At 34.9% G+C, this 17,826-nt stretch overlaps 1 protein-coding gene across 1 annotated transcript; it reads right to left on the reverse strand.

The window, feature by feature from the left end:
* Positions 1-6,017: 6,017 nt before the first annotated feature.
* LOC113693142 (uncharacterized) lies at positions 6,018-8,069 on the reverse strand. The gene has a single exon (XM_027211719.2). The coding sequence runs from the start codon at positions 8,067-8,069 to the stop codon at positions 6,018-6,020; it is 2,052 nt and encodes a 683-aa protein (XP_027067520.2).
* Between the last annotated feature and the right edge of the window lie 9,757 nt (positions 8,070-17,826).

The raw sequence follows: 17,826 nt of genomic DNA on the forward strand, positions 1-17,826 counted from the left end.
GAAATATAATATATACCTCAATTTGAAAGGCCAAATCCTTTTTTCCATTAATGTGTCATTAATGTTTAATTTGAAGTACGTCCAATTTTTTTTAAAGGAGCTGATCAATAAAAATTTTTATTTTTGCAGGGGTCAATGTACAATAAGGAGGGAATATATAGATGTTAAGAGGATAATCTATTGGAGGGAATATATAGATGTTAAAAGGATAACCTATGTATGCAAAGAAAATTTCGTAAATCTAACCGAGCAATGCAACGAAAGGACAGAATTTATATGCACTATGAAAGGTCATTATATGCAACTAAAGGTCATTGATGTTACGAGGTTGGTATATGCACTATGAAAGGTGAAATCAGAAGCCATGATTTATATACTGTATCGGATTGCCGCAACGACCATCATATCGATCATTAGCATGATGATTACCAACATCATGATTTCCTATGATTTTCAAAAAAGTTGATGCCAATCCAATTTGGGATCAAAAGGTGAGGGGGAATTTTGACCAAATATATTGTCAACAAAATGAGGTGGAGTGTATGGGCTATATATGTTCGAAAGTACAAATCATCTTGCTAATAATTTCTGTACGTATTCCTCTCAAGTAAACTCGTATATTATTTTGTAACAAGAAGCTTTTCTTGAAACTAGTTTACTTTTATCTTTATACAACCAAATAGAACTCATAATGGTGGGAACAATACAAACAGAATATAGTTCAAAATTCTTGCTAGTTAACCTACAAACGATGGAATGAATTTTAACATATAGTTAAATGAAACCTAAATATATTGAGCCTTTCATCCATGACTTTTAATTTTTAGGAACTTGGACTCATACATTTAAATTAGGATAATGATTTATATACTTGTAATTTTACTATTCCTTTTAGTTTCCTATTAGGTCAAAGACAAAAAAAATTTTATTCTTTGAGCTAAAACTCATTCATATTAGCTTGTTCGCACAGGAAAAACTAAAATAGAGACAGATACAAGTAATTTTTTATTGCATTACCTTTACTTTTCCTAAGAATTACCTTTGAACTAGGGTAAAAGAATAATAGTCTAACAAAAGCAATTGATATTTTTTTAGGAAAAGCATTTGATATTTAACTCCATTGATCACGTGCTCAAATCCAAGGTATCTTCAGTGTTAAGACAATTGTTTTTGGTTGCTTGTCTAGCATTACAAGCAATTACTTTTGCTCCTCTAAACCTTGGAAAGCGAAACCACCGGGTTTTGGTTTAGTGGTCATCAAAAAGGGATTAAATTCCTCTTTGAATTATAGGTTCGGGGTTCAAATTTCACCTACAATGAAAAAAATTCAAAGGAGGTGTCAGAGTACTCCTTCGGTTTAGTCAGATTTGTATACCTGCTAGTTCTTTATACAACTTCTTTAAGCTCCCATTCCCTTTAGAATAGGATAGATTATAATATAGGAATGTTCTTGTACAATTTTTTTAGACTCCTCCTTCCTGTAGAATAAGATATATTAAGTTATAGGAATATTATGACTGCGAAAAAAAAGTGAAGTTCTTTCTCTTTTCTCTTATACGATTGGTCACCTCAAAGTCCCAGTTTATCGTCCCATTCTATTCTTTTCCATCCAATATTGTTCGACTGGCCCAGGCCATGTAAGAAACAAGTGAATCGTGGTACCCAAACAGGCCACCCTAAGAGGGAGAATAATTGAAGGAAGGACCTCTTCTTCCACTCAGTATAGGATAGATGCCAAAGCAATTTAATTTCTTCAACGTAAGATGGACAGCAACAGGAACCTTCATGCAGAGCAGTATCTGGCACGTTGCATTCAGCAGATGCTTTGTAAAGTAAAGTAGAAGGATATATGTGGCTGCAAACACCATTGAAGTAGAAGGAAATATGTGGCTGCAATTTCCTGCGTTTACAAGGATATGTCAGATGACTATTAGAGTGGAATATACTTTTCTTGCATTTCCAAATCCCCTTTCATAACTCACAGTTTTTTGTATGAGTGTTTCGATAAATGGACTCTGCGAAGACACTTCAAAAGCCGGCAACTTTTGAAGTGCTCCGCAGCACTTAACTCTTGCATTTCCAAATCGAGTGCTCTAAACCTCGAAATATCTGACATTAGTATTATTATTATTATTATTATTAAGGAGAGAGGGATAAGATGTAAGAAATTAAGAGAGGAAAAGGGGGGGAGGGGCGATTTGAACCAATGATCTCTAATTTTAGGAGACTTAATTTTAATCATCGAATAATTTTTTTATTATTTTTTTTAATGTAAGTAGGAGAACTTGAATTTGAAACTTTTCACTTATACTCCTTACCCCGATACCACTTAACGCATCCTCCCCCACCAAACTATAAAACTGAAATTACAAGTTTTACACGAAAAACTTTTCATTGTTTTTATCATAATGCTGTTTACCACCATTTTAGATTTCAAATATAAATATCGTGAAAGTATCATAGAAAAATTCTTATAAAATCCTTTCAGAAAATGCAATGTAAATTTAATTATGTTTAGACTTCCTTGTCTTACGACACTTTAATTTGTAGAAAAATTAGGAACTTCTGCGATGAAAAGCACTGGTTGCAGAATTTCTTGTGATGAAACCCTATTGTGTTGTTCAATTAACCATACTCATATTTCTTTTTTCCTTTTGGGGTGTAAGAATTACTAATAAATTCAGGCAACAAGAACATAATGATGTCAACATTAAAAGTAGAACGCAGGAAACAAGTAATAACTTCAAAATCCTCACATAATTGACAGGGACAACAATAGTGTTAAAGAACCAGCAAAAGCATATGAAAGATAACTGAAAAATCAATATATATCCAGGGGAAAAATGCAAAGATTATCACCAATGGCCAAAAGATGCGTGGACCAAGGATTATAAATTCTGAAGCCAACGAAGAGGACAATGTTGTGATACAGAACCAGTATTGAGACCGAGAAGGGAAAGATGAAGGAATCAAAATCACATTAAAATTTGGCACTCACGATTGAATTGAACTCAAATGATCCTTACTAATTTTATTGATGAACTTCAAATAGAGATACAGAATTGGATTGGCGGGAAAGAGGAGAAGGGGAAAAAAGAATGTAGGAAATTGAAGAAGAAGACAAACAGAGGGGATATTCCCACTCTGATTCAATGACAAATCTTGACAAAAGCTACCTAACTATTACATAATCAAATCATTTATAGAAAACTATCCTAACTAACTTCCTTCCGTAGCTAATAAGCAAATGACACGTGTAATGAGAATCTTCAAGTTGTCTGGACCCCAGCTCCGGCAAGAACAGCATGAACCCAGAAAGGGCGTGCTTTCTTGGTCACGCCTTCGCTATCCCTTCCCATGCCTTCTCCTTTGCTGACTTCACGCCTTCTCCCTTTTGTGTAAGGTTACTTGTTGGCTTTGTTTGTCCTACGCCTTCCCATGTCCCCTCTTTGCCATTTCCACGTCTTTCCTTATCCACCTTTCACGCCTTCCTTTCCCCAGCTTCCTACTTCATTACAATACTCCCCCCTTAAGAGCAAATCTTGTCCTCAAGATTGGAAGGTGGGGAACTGTTGTTTTATCTCCTCTGCGTCCTCCCATGTGGCTTCTGCAGGATCCGTGCCCCACCAGTGGATTAACCACTGTGTTGCAGCAGCATTTCGTTTCTTCACCACCCTCCTATCAAGCACTGCCACTGGTTCTACTCTTCAATGCCCCTTCTCATTCGTGTCTGGTAATTGAAGTGTAGGGGTGGTTTTATTTCCTACCTTTCTCTTGAGCAGGGACACATGAAAGACAGGGTGGACTTTCGAGAAGGCTGGCAGGTTCAGTCTGTATGCCACATTCCCTATCTTTTCTTCTACCCTGTAAGGGCCAAAGTATTTTGCTGAGAGTTTGGTGTTCCCTCTCAAGGCTACTGAAGTCTGTCTACATGGCTGTAGCCTTAGGTACACCCAATCTCCAGCATTGAACTCCCTCTCACTCCTCCTCTCATCAGCATACTTTTTCATCCTCTCTTGAGCCTGCTTTAGGTTCTGTTTCAGCATGTTGTCAATCTGTTGTCTCTCTTTGATATAATCTTCTACTGCAGCCACTCTGGGCGGCTGGTAAGGTCCCAGAGCCAGTTGGGGAGGGGGGAGGCCATATAATGCCTCGAAGGGAGTCATCTGTATAGCAGTGTGGTATGAGGTGTTGTACCACCATTCTGCCAAAGATAACCACTGGTTCCATTTCCTAGGCTCCATATGTGACAAGCACCTGAGGTACATTTCTAGCACCTGGTTTACCCTTTCTGTCTGGCCATCAGATTGAGGATGATAGGCCGTGCTGTAGTTCAGCTTAGCCCCCAACGTACTGAATAGTTCCCCCCAAAATTGACAAACAAATATCCTGTCCCTGTCTGAAAGCATGCTCTGAGGGATCCCATGTAATTTACTGACATGATCAATGAAAAGCCTGGCTACCTTTGGGGCATCAAATGGATGTGTGAGACTGATGAAATGAGCATATTTTGTGAACCTGTCCACCACCACCATTATGGTATTCTTTCCTTCTGATTGTGGCAATTCTTCAATGAAATCTATGGTGACATGACTCCATGAATGCTGAGGTATAGACAATGGCTGTAGCAGGCCTGGATAAGCTACATGTTCATCCTTGCACTTCCTGCAAGTGTCACATTCCAGAACCTTCTCTTTGATAGCTTTGTACATTCCTGGCCAGTAGAACAGTTGTTTGGCTCTCAGGTAGCTAGCTTGAATTCCTGAGTGACCTCCTACTTGAGAATCATGTAGAGCAGTGGTGATCTTTTCTCTGATGTCCCCTTGACCTCCTACCACCAGCCTCTTCTTGTACCTGAGTATACCATCATGGTAAGAGTAATCTGGTACCTGTGTGGGGGTCAGAAGCACCTGCGATATGGTCTCCTTGATCCACTCATCCTCTTTATAGCTCTCCAGCACTTCTTGGATCCAGGAAGGTACTGCACATGATACGGCTGAGCATTCCCCTATCTCCTCTCTGCCTTGCCTAGAAAGTGCATCAGCAGCCACGTTGTCTTTCCCTTTCTTGTAGTGAATTTCATAGCTTAGTCCTAGCAACTTGGTGAGCCACTTCTGTTGGAGAGGGGTAGTGATCCTTTGCTCAAGCAGATACTTCAAACTCTAGTGGTCAGTGTGTATGATGAAGTGATGTCCCTCTAAGTAGTGCCTCCACTTGGTCACAACAGTTACCAATGCCAGTAACTCCTTCTCATAGATGGATAGTCCCATATTCTTTTGTCCCAGGGGCTGGCTGAGGTAGGAAATAGGCCTCTTGTTCTGCATCAGCACTGCTCCTAGGCCATTGTAGCATGCATCTGTTTCAATGAGGAAGGGTTGAGTGAAATCAGGTATAGCTAGGACAGGGGTGCTGCACATGGCCTTCTTCAACTCCTGAAAAGCTTTCTCTGAGTCTTCATTCCAATGGAAGTTGTCCCTCTTCAGCAAGTTGGTCAAGGGCCTTGCTATGGCTCCATATCCCTTGACAAATCTCCTGTAATAGCCTGTCAACCCCAGAAATCCTTTCAACTGCTTAATATTTGTTGGTTTTGGCCAGTTCTTCATGCACTCAATCTTCCCTGGGTCAGCCTGAACTCCTTCTGCTGATATTATGTGTCCCAAGTATTCCACTTGCAGTTGTGCAAAAGAGCATTTGCTCATCTTGGCATACAGTTGGTGTTGCCTCAGAATGCCCAAGACCTCAGTCACTTGCTTCACATGCGCCTCCATGGTTGGGCTGTAAACCAAAATATCATCAAAGAACACCAGTACATGTTTTCTCATCTGCTCCTGGAAAACTTGGTTCATCAAACTTTGAAAGGTTGCAGGGGCATTGGTCAAGCCAAATGGCATGACCTTGAACTCATAGAGTCCTTGGTGTGTCCTGAATGCTGTCTTTGGGATGTCCTCCACCTTGACTCTGATTTGGAAGTAGCCTGCTCTCAAATCAATCTTAGTGAAATACCTGGCTCCATGCAGCTATTCTATCAGCTCTTCAATCAAAGGCATAGGGAACTTGTTCTTTACTGTCAGCTCATTCAGTTGCCTGTAGTCCACACAGAACCGCCATGATCCATCTTTCTTCTTGACTAACAACAGTGGTGAAGCAAAGGGGCTGCTACTAGGCTGTATGATGCCTATTTCTAGCATCTCTTTCACTAATTTTTCAATTTCTGTCTTCTGTACGTAGGGGCAACTGTATGGCCTCACTTGAAAAGGTCTGGCTCCTTCCTTCAGAATAATCTGGTGGTCATGGCTTCTGGTAGGGGGCATCCCCTTAGGCTCCTCAAAAACATCCTTGTACTGATCCAGAACTTGACTGATTTCAGCAGGTGTTTGTCCTGGATCATCTACCTCCATCACTGCTGCCAGTTGTGCTACCACCCCATAAGCCTGCTTCCTCAGCCACCTCTTCAACCTGTTCCCCTTGAGTCCTCTTATTTTGACACTGTTATCCTCTCCTCTTAGTACTACCTCATGTTTCCCTTGGTGGATCTTCATACTAAGGTCCTTGAAATCGAACTCAATGGGGCTATGCCTTGCCAACCAGTCTACTCCTAGGATCATGTCACAGCCTCCCAACTGAAGAGTATTGAAGGTATCCTGGAACTGATGTCCCTGCATTTCCCACTGCAGGGGCTTATCCAATCCCTTCGAATCCACTTTTTCTCCATTAGCCACATTGACCAACAAGCTCGGTCCCTGAGTACCAAGCCTCAGTTCTGTTGCCAGTTGTTCATCTATAAAGCAGTGGGTACTGCCACTGTCTATTAGAGCAGTGACCTGTCTCCCTTTGGTCAGACCTTTAAGTTTTATGGTCTTGTGCCCTGCACCTCCAGCCAAGGCATGCACAGACACCTCTATATGTTCATCAGCCAGTTCTCCATTAATACAGTCACAGTACACCTCCTCCCCCTGCTCTTCATTCCCTCCTGTAGTCCCCTCTTCTTCAGCCATTAGGTAATGAATATGGGACTGTTTGCATACATGTCCCATGGTATAAGGCTCAGCACATTTATAGCACAATCCTTTCTCCCTTCTCAAGTTAAACTCTTCAGGAGAAATCCTTTTGAATTGATTCTGGTTGAGGGAATTTTGGTTATAAGTTCTAGGAGTGTGTTTGGAGTTATCCTGGTTCCATTTGGGGTGAGTAAGTGCCTTCAATGGCCCCTTCTGGTTATGGAAGCCGGCAGGAGCAGGTTTGTGTATCTTCTGTATGGCCTTAAGGTTCTTCTCTTGCAGTTTAGCTATCTCAATGGCACCAGCCAGGGATTCAGGCTTAGATATCTTAACCATATTGACAATTTCCTCTTTCAATCCACTCATAAAACATGCTTTATAATAGGAATCAGATAAATGTGGTAGGGATGGCATTACCAGGGCCTTTAGCATCTCGAATTTTTCCAGGTAATCAGCTACTGATCCAGCCTGTGTTAGCTTGTTAAATTCCTCGATGGCTTCTTCAGGTTTCCCTTCCCCAAATCTGACACACAGAGCAGTAGTCAACTCCTCCCAAGGTATAACCTCCCTCCCATGGAAGACTCCATGAAACCAGATGTCTGCTCTATCCCTGAAGTAAAGTTCAGCCACTTCAGACTTCATATCATCTTCTACTCCATGTATTTTGAAGTATTTGTTGGCTTTCCTGATCCACTCCCTAGGATTATCCCCATCGAAAACTGGTAGATCCATTTTAGGTAACTTGTGGACGTTCCTGAACTCTCTCCTCCCAGACACTTCTCTCTGTGGACCCAGTTTAGATCCTTCTGATTGAGTTACCTCCTTAGAGCTGATGCTTCCTTCCTGCTCCTTGCCTCGATCATTCACCTTGGACATTAGTTGAGCCATCATGTTCATCATTCCTTCATACTTCTGATCAATCCCCTTCAATAGTTTTTCAGTAGCATCTTGCCTGAATTCCATGGATCTGATGGCCTGTTCCATCCCCTCATTTTTGTTAGTGAAGGTTTTGACCACACTGCCTAGTTCCATTATCTCTCTTCTCAGAGTTTCATCCTGATTTTTTGTCATCCCTATGGCTCGTTAGCACAGCTCTGATACCACTGTTGTGATACAGAACCAGTATTGAGACCGAGAAGGGAAAGATGAAGGAATCAAAATCACATTAAAATTTGGCACTCACGATTGAATTGAACTCAAATGATCCTTACTAATTTTATTGATGAACTTCAAATAGAGATACAGAATTGGATTTGGCGGGAAAGAGGAGAAGGGGAAAAAGGAATGTAGGAAATTGAAGAAGAAGACAAACAGAGGAGATATTCCCACTCTGATTCAATGACTAATCTTGACAAAAGCTGCCTAACTATTACATAATCGAATCATTTATAGAAAACTATCCTAACTAACTTCCTTCCGTAGCTAATAAGCAAATGACACGTGTAATGAGAATCTTCAAGTTGTCTGGACCCCAGCTCCCGCAAGAACAGCATGAACCCAGAAAGGGCGTGCTTTCTTGGTCACGCCTTCGCTATCCCTTCCCACGCCTTCTCCTTTGCTGACTTCACGCCTTCTCCCTTTTGTGTAAGGTTACTTGTTGGCTTTGTTTGTCCTACGCCTTCCCATGTCCCCTCTTTGCCATTTCCACGTCTTTCCTTATCCACCTTTCACGCCTTCCTTTCCCCAGCTTCCTATTTTATTACAGACAAAAGCAGAATTTTCTTTTCTTTTTTCTTTTTGGAAATAAGAGAACAATACAATCTAATGGGGTTACACAAATAGGGATAAATCATTTTTAAAATGTGCAGAATACTATGAATCTATAATTGAGTTGTTTTCTTTCCCATGATGGTAATAATTGACGAATATATATTGACAAAATAAAGTTTCAATCTGACATTTTATTTTCTTAATTTTAAAAGGCTTATAGCGGCCAATTGTAGGCTGTCTCTGAAAATAGATTCTGAATCATATGTCGTTAAGCTTATGGCGCAATCCTGGTCTATCGATTGAAGAAGAATTGTCTAGAAAATGCTAGTATGTATATCCTAAAGGTATAAGCTTTGTCGATGTAATTTAAATATTTATATCTAATAAATGATATGTTATTTTGTTAATTGCATTGTTATTTCACTTGAATGGATCAAGTCTTGAGATGGTGTCTCTAAAATAAACTTATGCCTGCGCAAACAAAATCATAAGTGTTATGATAATAAGATACATTTAATTAGAGTTTACTTTTAAAGATCAGTAGTCAATAATATTAATAGAAGATATTATTAATAGGGATAGACTAACACATACTGTATTTCTTCCTTCTAAAGGAATTAGTATATCCCAATTATTGTAACGTGTAAACATCAAACTAGTTATGTGAGTACTCAATAAGATGAACAAGTTAACTAGATTGATTTATATGGAAAATATTATGAGTAATTTTTATATACATTGTCAGTGTATACACTATCACGATTGGATGCATGACACATGAGCAAATTTTAATTTCAAATTCAAATTTTATATGTATCATATATCTAATGGTGATAATGTATATATTGATAGTGTATATAAGATTAATTCAAATATTATATGCATAACTATTTGAGTAGCAATGATATATTTTCTAAATGACTTGTGTAAATGATCCTTTTTACTTGAGATTATCATAGTATTTTGAGTGTGGATTGTTATATTTTGACTTTGCTGATCATATGCATATAATTACATATTACATATAGTATGAAGTATGAAAAGATAATGACAATCTACATGGCTCTAGCACCTTTAATAGTAAAAATTATCTCAACAGCTACTTGCTAAAACATAGCTCAAGAAATCTTAGTACTAAATGAAAAAAAAATCTTAGATATGAGCATCTAAGTATCTACTCATTGAAAGTTATGCTTTGGAAACAAAAAACCTTTAGTCTCATTAGAGTTGGCAGATACTCCATACTCTAGATTAATGTGAGATAAGTATTATAAAATATATTAATTACATGGTATTTGTGCATAGAAAAGTGAATTATCTACTTGACTCTTCTCTTTATTTGGGCGGTCCTGATGCTTTGCTAAAAACTTATCTTAATCTATAAGTATAAGTTAATTGATTAAGTTTAATCGATCATAAATTAAAGAGTTTAATTTATTTAGTTCTTATCATTAAGAATTTTAATTTTTATTTAAGAACTTCTTATGCAAGAGTAACAGATATCCAAGTGAAGACTAGAATGATAAACTTGTAAAATTTATAGTTTAATTTATGAGACAAATTAAACATATGAGACTTATGATGCAAATAAGATGAAGTCTTATAAAACAAGATCTGTTTTGAAGGTGGAAACTAAATCCTTTTAAAAGTTGCTTAAGCAATTTCTGTAAGAAGTAGAAATTCTATTTGTCGAAATATATTTACCCTTATAGTTTAAACGAGGGTTAAATGCACTAAACCCTCTAAACTTTGCCGCAACACTACTCTACTTCTCTAAACTTATCTAATTGATACTTCACCCCATGCCTGATGTCTTACGAGGAAAGTACCTTTCTATATAAATTATTTTATATTTTTTCTCCTTTTTTCCTTTTCTATATGTCCCTTTTTTAATTTTCTCCTTTCTCTCATGTGACCAACTACTTTCTTCTCTTTTGTATTATCATCTATACATTTTTTTTAATTTGCTAAAATTTATCCTTTATTTATTTATATCTTTTTAAATCTTTTATTATTAGAAGTAATAATGATCACAAAGTATAAGTTAGCTGTGTGAGTAGAATATTTCAAATAGTATTTAAATTAATACATCTACAGTTTAAAAGTAATTAGTATTAATGGCAAATGTAACAAATAAGCAGATCATAATAACATAATGTTTAATCAACTGTACATAATAAAAATAAATAAAAATATTATTTTCTATTTGGTATGCAATTTTTGATATTGAGTAATTAAAAATTCTAATTTACAAATATCTGTTTAAATAATCAAATTGCTAGTTATATAAACTTTTGATTATGACAAAAATATTATTTTCTCATACTATATAATTTGTCATGAATTTTCTAATATGAAGTTACAAGCAAAAAAAAAAAAAAGAAAAACTGCAATTATATTATACGTATACAATTAGTAATAGTAATAAGAAAGTGAAGGTAACCATGTTTAAGTGAGGATAAAATTTTTCTAGATAACAATGTATGTATTGCCGGAGTCCGATGCATGTCTCATGTGCAAAACTTGAAGTTTTAAATTCACATTTTGCACATGTGGCATCCAACCCCTGATAATTTATACATTGTCAATTGATAATGTAGCAAGGGCAAAATAAAATAAAAAATAATATAACAAGGGCACTTTTATCCTAAAACATCAAGTGAATGGGCAAAATGCCTATTTGATTAGTTCAGGAGGGTAAAGTGCAATTGGAAGTAAACTTCAGGAGGTTTAGCATATTTAACCCTTTAAACTAACTAGGCATAATTTTCAATTGAAGTATGTGAGGTTTTAGAGATAATCCAGAAAGGGAGAAAGAAAAAAAAATCGCCTAGCAAGAGAGAGAATACATCATTGTCTTGTGAGGCTAATTGTTGGTGGAAAGAAATGGGTAATATCAATGAAAAAAATTCTAGTTTTAAACAGTTATAAAATTTTGTGCTAGAGAAGCCTACACGTGTTGATGGTTAAAGAATAATGCACTTTGAATGTGGTTTGATTCTCATTTCCACTTTAGCCTATAGACATATTTTTCTTTCACCATCGGTTTCTAAAATGAAATTTAAACCTTTTTTTTTTCTGTTGCCTTTTTTGAGCTAAAACAACTCGAAATTCTAATAGCATTTTATACAACAATGAATGTTTGCTTTAACATGAGAGCCAAAGGAAAAGAGCATCCCTTCCAGATGTCTATTCCCAACTTTAGACAAAAGGAAAAGGTGCAGAAAGCATATTTTTTTCACGGATATTGTATACCGAAAAGAGAAGTAAGATCTTACGTAGTCTGGCTGGTTCCAAGCTCATCATGATAAAAGCTTGTTATACTTTTAACCCAAAAAAAAGGGAAAATAAAAAAGAAAGATTATACCTGTTTTATCTTTCTGCAAGAATGAGAAATCTACGTGAAATCAAGAACGCCTGCTCTAGACATGCAAACACATTGGTGCACTTGATCACAAGGTTAATGGTTTATCGCTAAAAAGAAAATGTATATTTTTTTGGTATAGCTAAAAGACAACAATTTGGTTTAAAGATTGAATTATTCTTCAACTTTAACATTTTAGGGGCCTTCAAGATGTAGCATAAATTCTTTTTATGCGCTGCCTAATTATTCCAGAAAAAACTAAATAAACTTGCAATTAAGTTAAGATGGATAATTACATGCCCAATCCCAAATCTAATCTGCTGTTTTAATACCCTACATGATAATGTACAATTGACTGTGATAAATATAGAAGTCCAGATCAAAAGTTTGAGAATATATTTTGAAACTTCATATGCACATCCCTTACCACTAAAGAGATCCTTTTCTCAGGAATAAAAGATAGAAAACAATAACGAGACAGGATTCACCCCACATTGAAAGTCAAATTATCATAAAGCTGGGTGAATCACACAAGTCTGTCGCTTTCAATTACTCAAGATTTACTAATATCCACTTTTTTGAGAGAATCAATAGCATGGATGAGAAAGTAAAAAACAAAAAATAAAAAAAAAAAAAGGAAGAGCACCAACCAGATGTCCAGTTACTATCACAATCATTGCCCCATCAAGGAGGACCTTAATATTCTTCCTAGGAGAAGAGAAAGGAAAATATTAATCATACTCCTCTTTTTGTTATTGACGTTTCATCTAAACTTTTGATCATATAAATTAGACAAAAGTATCTCTGTTGTGCCATTGAATATACAGCCATCACTTCTTATAAAGATATTGTTAAAAAGAAACATAAGAACATAAAATAAACACCATTAACAAATAGTGCCATTAACACTATCCAAAGAGAAAATTTGAACATCTAATGAATTTGCCAGATTGAAAAACTGCAAGTTCCCTGTCCTGGGAATGCTACAAATGTTCCCATCAGACTTCGATGAAACTGGTTTATATTAAAATTCAAAAGTTTGGTAAAATAGGTTTTGTTACTATTAAAATTCATTTCCCCAATTCTTAGTTATCGTCCAAATTACCAAATTTATATGTTTTACAGTGTATTGCATCACATACTAACTACAAACTTAAATCTTTGCTACTATAAACCTGTTCTTTGAATTTCAACTTCTTTTTTCATTTGATGGTCAAAAGATATGAAAGATTGTTGCCTTTTATAATTTCAAATATTGGTTATTTGCCTGAAAACCAATTATTGATATCTAGTTAATCAAATTTAGATGGCAATACGATATTAGTCTTGTAGAATAAAACTAAAAAGAATCCAAAATTTTTAATCGAATTATTGGCTGATGGGAACCTTTTCTGACAGCCCGATGGGAGGAAATAAAGTAAGAAAAAGATACAGCAACAGGGACCTATAAGCACTACGGAAAGTGAATTCTTTTTCCCAAGTGAAATTGCACGGTAAGTGATAAGAACATTATATGCACTATATTTTTGTGGTCATTTTAAGGGTTTTGAATCATGTTTCGTTCAAAAGAGAATATTGAAAATGGTATTATTCCACCAGTTGACATTTGAGCATGCATGATTAAATGTTAGAAATGTTTGCCTCATTTCACTCGTTTGGTTGGTCATTTTCTACAAAAAAAAAGGGGGGTTGGGGGGGGGGTGGTTAAAGATTCAAAGGAGAATTGATTATCACAAGAAGTGAGGGAAGTAAGTCAAATTCTCGTCACAAAACCGGTTCTTGTCAAGAACCGGTTTGGAGTAGAGAATTCTAGACAAGTCGATTTTGAAGTTGAAGGAAATTTTTGTCGAAGAGAAACCGGTTCTTGAGAGTCCCGGTTTCCAGTCGGGGATTCTCCGTCGAAAAAATTTCGTGCAAGCTGGAGTTAAGTCCATTCACCCTTGCTTCTTATCCATTCAATCAGGGTATATAATAAAATTAAGATTAATTATAATTTATCCCCCTAATGTATATAACTCAATATTCAGTTTACCCCATAATATTTTTTTGTGTCACTTAACCCCATAGTGGACAAGATTACCCCGTATTAAAGTTTGGTTTCTTTTTTCTTCTCTTTTACTTTTTTTTTAAAAATTAGTTGCCTTTTTTCAAATTCTTATTCTTGAGCAAATAAAAAATTCCTCTATGTATTTGTCAAAGAATCGTATCTTAATTGAGTTTATGTTCTATTATTATTTTTCTTTTTCTTTGAGAAATTTATTATTACTTTTCTATTTAATACATTTTTCTTTATAATATACATTTTTCATATAATTAGTAAATTAGCAATCAATTATATTCTAATTAATTTCATCCATTTTTCAACCTAAGACTATTTAATACATTTTTCTTTATAATAGACATTTTTCATATAATTAGTAAATTAGCAATCAATTATATTCTAATTAATTTCATCCATTTTTCAACCTAAGAAATTAAATAAAAAATTTTATTCTATATCCTTAATTCCTTATAGTTAGACAATTCAAAATAAATGGCTCATTTTTTTTTCCACAATCACACTTTATGCCTATAATTTCGGGCATCAATTTTTTTATCTTTTCCTATATGGATTTTTTCTTACTAATATATTCCTTAATAAATATATTTCTTTCCTTTGGTACTTTATCACTGTGAATTAAAGTGACCAAAACTTAACTAGGACTCAAGATTAATTGAGAAAAGAAAGGAAAAAAAAAAGCAAAATGAAAACTTAGCACAATAGAGGGGTAGTTTTGTCGCTTATCGGACTAAGTGAGAAAAAATAATTTGGATAGTGTATTATTTGAAATATTATTTGGAATAATTACTGTAGCACTTTTTGTGATATGATGTATGTGAGATAAAAAGGTGATTGGGAATATAAAAAATTAGATTGGGAAATGTGTTTGTGATGCAAGCGAAATATTATTTGGAATAATTGTGGTATCCAAACACTCCCATTAATATTTCGGAGGTAAACCACAAATTTGACTAATACCTTAAGAGGGAGTTTTGTAGTTAACCAATGAAATTATGGTTGCGTCCTTGGGACACACATTCAGAGATGGGACCAGCGTTTGTTTGCCTTTCTTTGTTAAAGTTTCTAGAATTAAGGGGTAGATGATAATGTCTGAAACTTTTAATGGGTTATCTCTCAATTGTATGTGCTTATCATGTGCCCTTGGGGCACACACATTTTTTTTTTTTAGAAAAAACCTAAAATTATTACCTGTTATATTGTCAATTTGTTGACCTCATGGCACAAGATGGAGTAAATTATCTATCACGGTTCGGACTAACTACTTTTTTTTTTTTTTTTCCTAAACCTCCCCCATTCTTCTATTCACTCCTTACCCCAAACTTGGCAATCAAGCTCGAACCCTAGTATGCCAAACAAGTTTATTAGTTGATTTTTGACAAATGAAATACTTTTAATTGGACAGATAAGAACCCTATGATCTCATTTTAATTATATTTAATGTTGAATTAGTGGGTTCCACAATATTATTTGGAGCTTTTTCATTGGCCAAAGACCAATTATTACGCTTGTTGAGGAGTTGATCCGAATATGATAAACTTTCTCTGACAAAGAGGCTACACAAAAAGATCAAATGCTAATTTGCCTAATCACTCCTGCTGATTAACCCACCTAAACAAATTTAGGTTTTATGGCTTTAACTCTAAACTCATCAGACCCCTTAACGAATTTTAGTTCACCTAACTAAAAACCAAGCCAGATTTAGATTTGGTTATTCAATTTTTGAAAACTTGCAAGGTAAAAAGAAGGTAAAAAGATGTTGGATGTGGCTAATGAATGCCCTGAGAGCACAAATTAAAGTAAGGTATCATGTATTATTTTTTTAGCAAAAGTCCAATTAATTTAGAAACTAATCTCCAAGTCTCACCCTTTTTCATTTTCTCTTTCTTCTTCTCCTCCTTTTCTTTCTTATGTTTAGATTTATTTTTCCTCCTCCTCATTCATATTGTTCTATAAAAATTTTGCTACTATTGTGTTAAAGAGTTTACTTTTATGGTTAAGTGCATAGTGCTATTTCTTACTAAAAAATATTTAATTATAATTAAAAATTAAAAGGCATATACTTTATTTAAAATTTTAATTATTTTCTATTTATATTAGCAATTTCATAGTGTGCATTAATTGTTAACTAAATGATATTATGCATCAATTGTTAATGAAAATAGAAATTACATAAGCTATGAGATTAAGATTTTATACACTATTAGTGCAAAGTTTTTTCACACTAGCAGTTGTGAAAATATGCCACCTGCCTAAAATCTAGCAGTTGTAAAAATATGTTACCTGTCTAAATTTCAAATTTGAAATTAGATTACATGACATATACTAAATACTACTCATGTATACACTAACGATGCATAAAAATTTAGGGTTGGGTATCTATTATCACATCTAAAATTCATCTAATCTATCATATATATATATATATATATATATATATATATATATTAATAATTCTTACCCTCCCTTGCATTTATATACTTTCCCTATTAATTTTACCTACAATCCCTTGTATTTATTCACCGTTACAAGATTTTTCATGTCACTGTCATTTGCAATTTGGGATCCCTTTTTTTGATCTCTACTTCTTACCATTGAGACAACCAAGTGGTAAGATCATCATCTTTTTCCTATCCTCAGAACTATCTTGTCATGTGTGATTTATAAGACTCCACTTGCATGCAATGAAAACCTCGTAGTCATTAGAGTCTTCCGATGCATGAAAATTGCATTCTTTTGTTTCTTTGGGACACATGCCACACAACCCAAAGAATATAGCCCGAATCTAATAACCATCCTGGACTAGGTATAAACCATTGGAGTTGTTACAGCATCTACACCGATTCACGTTCAAAATCGATATTGGACTCCATCTTTCCTTTCATCCTTGAATCATCTGCCTATACTCACTATCAAGTATCCTTCATGCTTTCTAGCTTTCTATCCTTATCCATTCAATGCTTCTTGCCAAACTTTTGAAACAAGTATGTTTTTACACATTAAATTGTCGAATTGGTAATTGTCACTAACCGACTTGATCTCAATAGTCAATCAGAACCCAACCATGTACCACACAATGATACCAAATTATTGGAACTCATATCTGGAATAAACAACTATCAAAACATCAAATATGCAACAATAGAATCGCACCAACCCACAAGTATGAAAATATAAACGATACATAACATTTAACGTGGTTCGCATCCATTATTAGGCTTATATCTACGGAGAGAAAATTCATTTTTTATTATGAGAATAAATCCGATATAAGAATATAAGTTAAATCCGATATAAGAATATAGGTTGAACCCAAGCTCAACACTTTTATAATTAATCTCACCTTCCAAGAATCATCTCTCACCCTATGTAAAGATTATATTGCTTCCTTATGTGCATTTTTTAATATGCCAACCTTTACCTATCATAAGTAACATCACTTGGCCAACACCTAAGTAATAATAAAAAAATAACTACTAATTCCTAAATTTATATAGAATAAAAAATAATTTCTAATTTCTAAACTTATACAAAATAGAAAATAACTTGGCAGCCATTCAAATAACTAAAACAATTAGGAAATTAGTTACTTTCACATAAAATAAGAAATCTATCTAAAAGAAATTATGCCAATTTCCTAACATTTATAGTAGTAAAGATGAATATTCATCATGAAGATAATGTGAACATACATT

Source organism: Coffea arabica, chromosome 1e (assembly GCF_036785885.1).
Source record: "Coffea arabica cultivar ET-39 chromosome 1e, Coffea Arabica ET-39 HiFi, whole genome shotgun sequence".
NCBI lineage: Eukaryota > Viridiplantae > Streptophyta > Magnoliopsida > Gentianales > Rubiaceae > Coffea > Coffea arabica.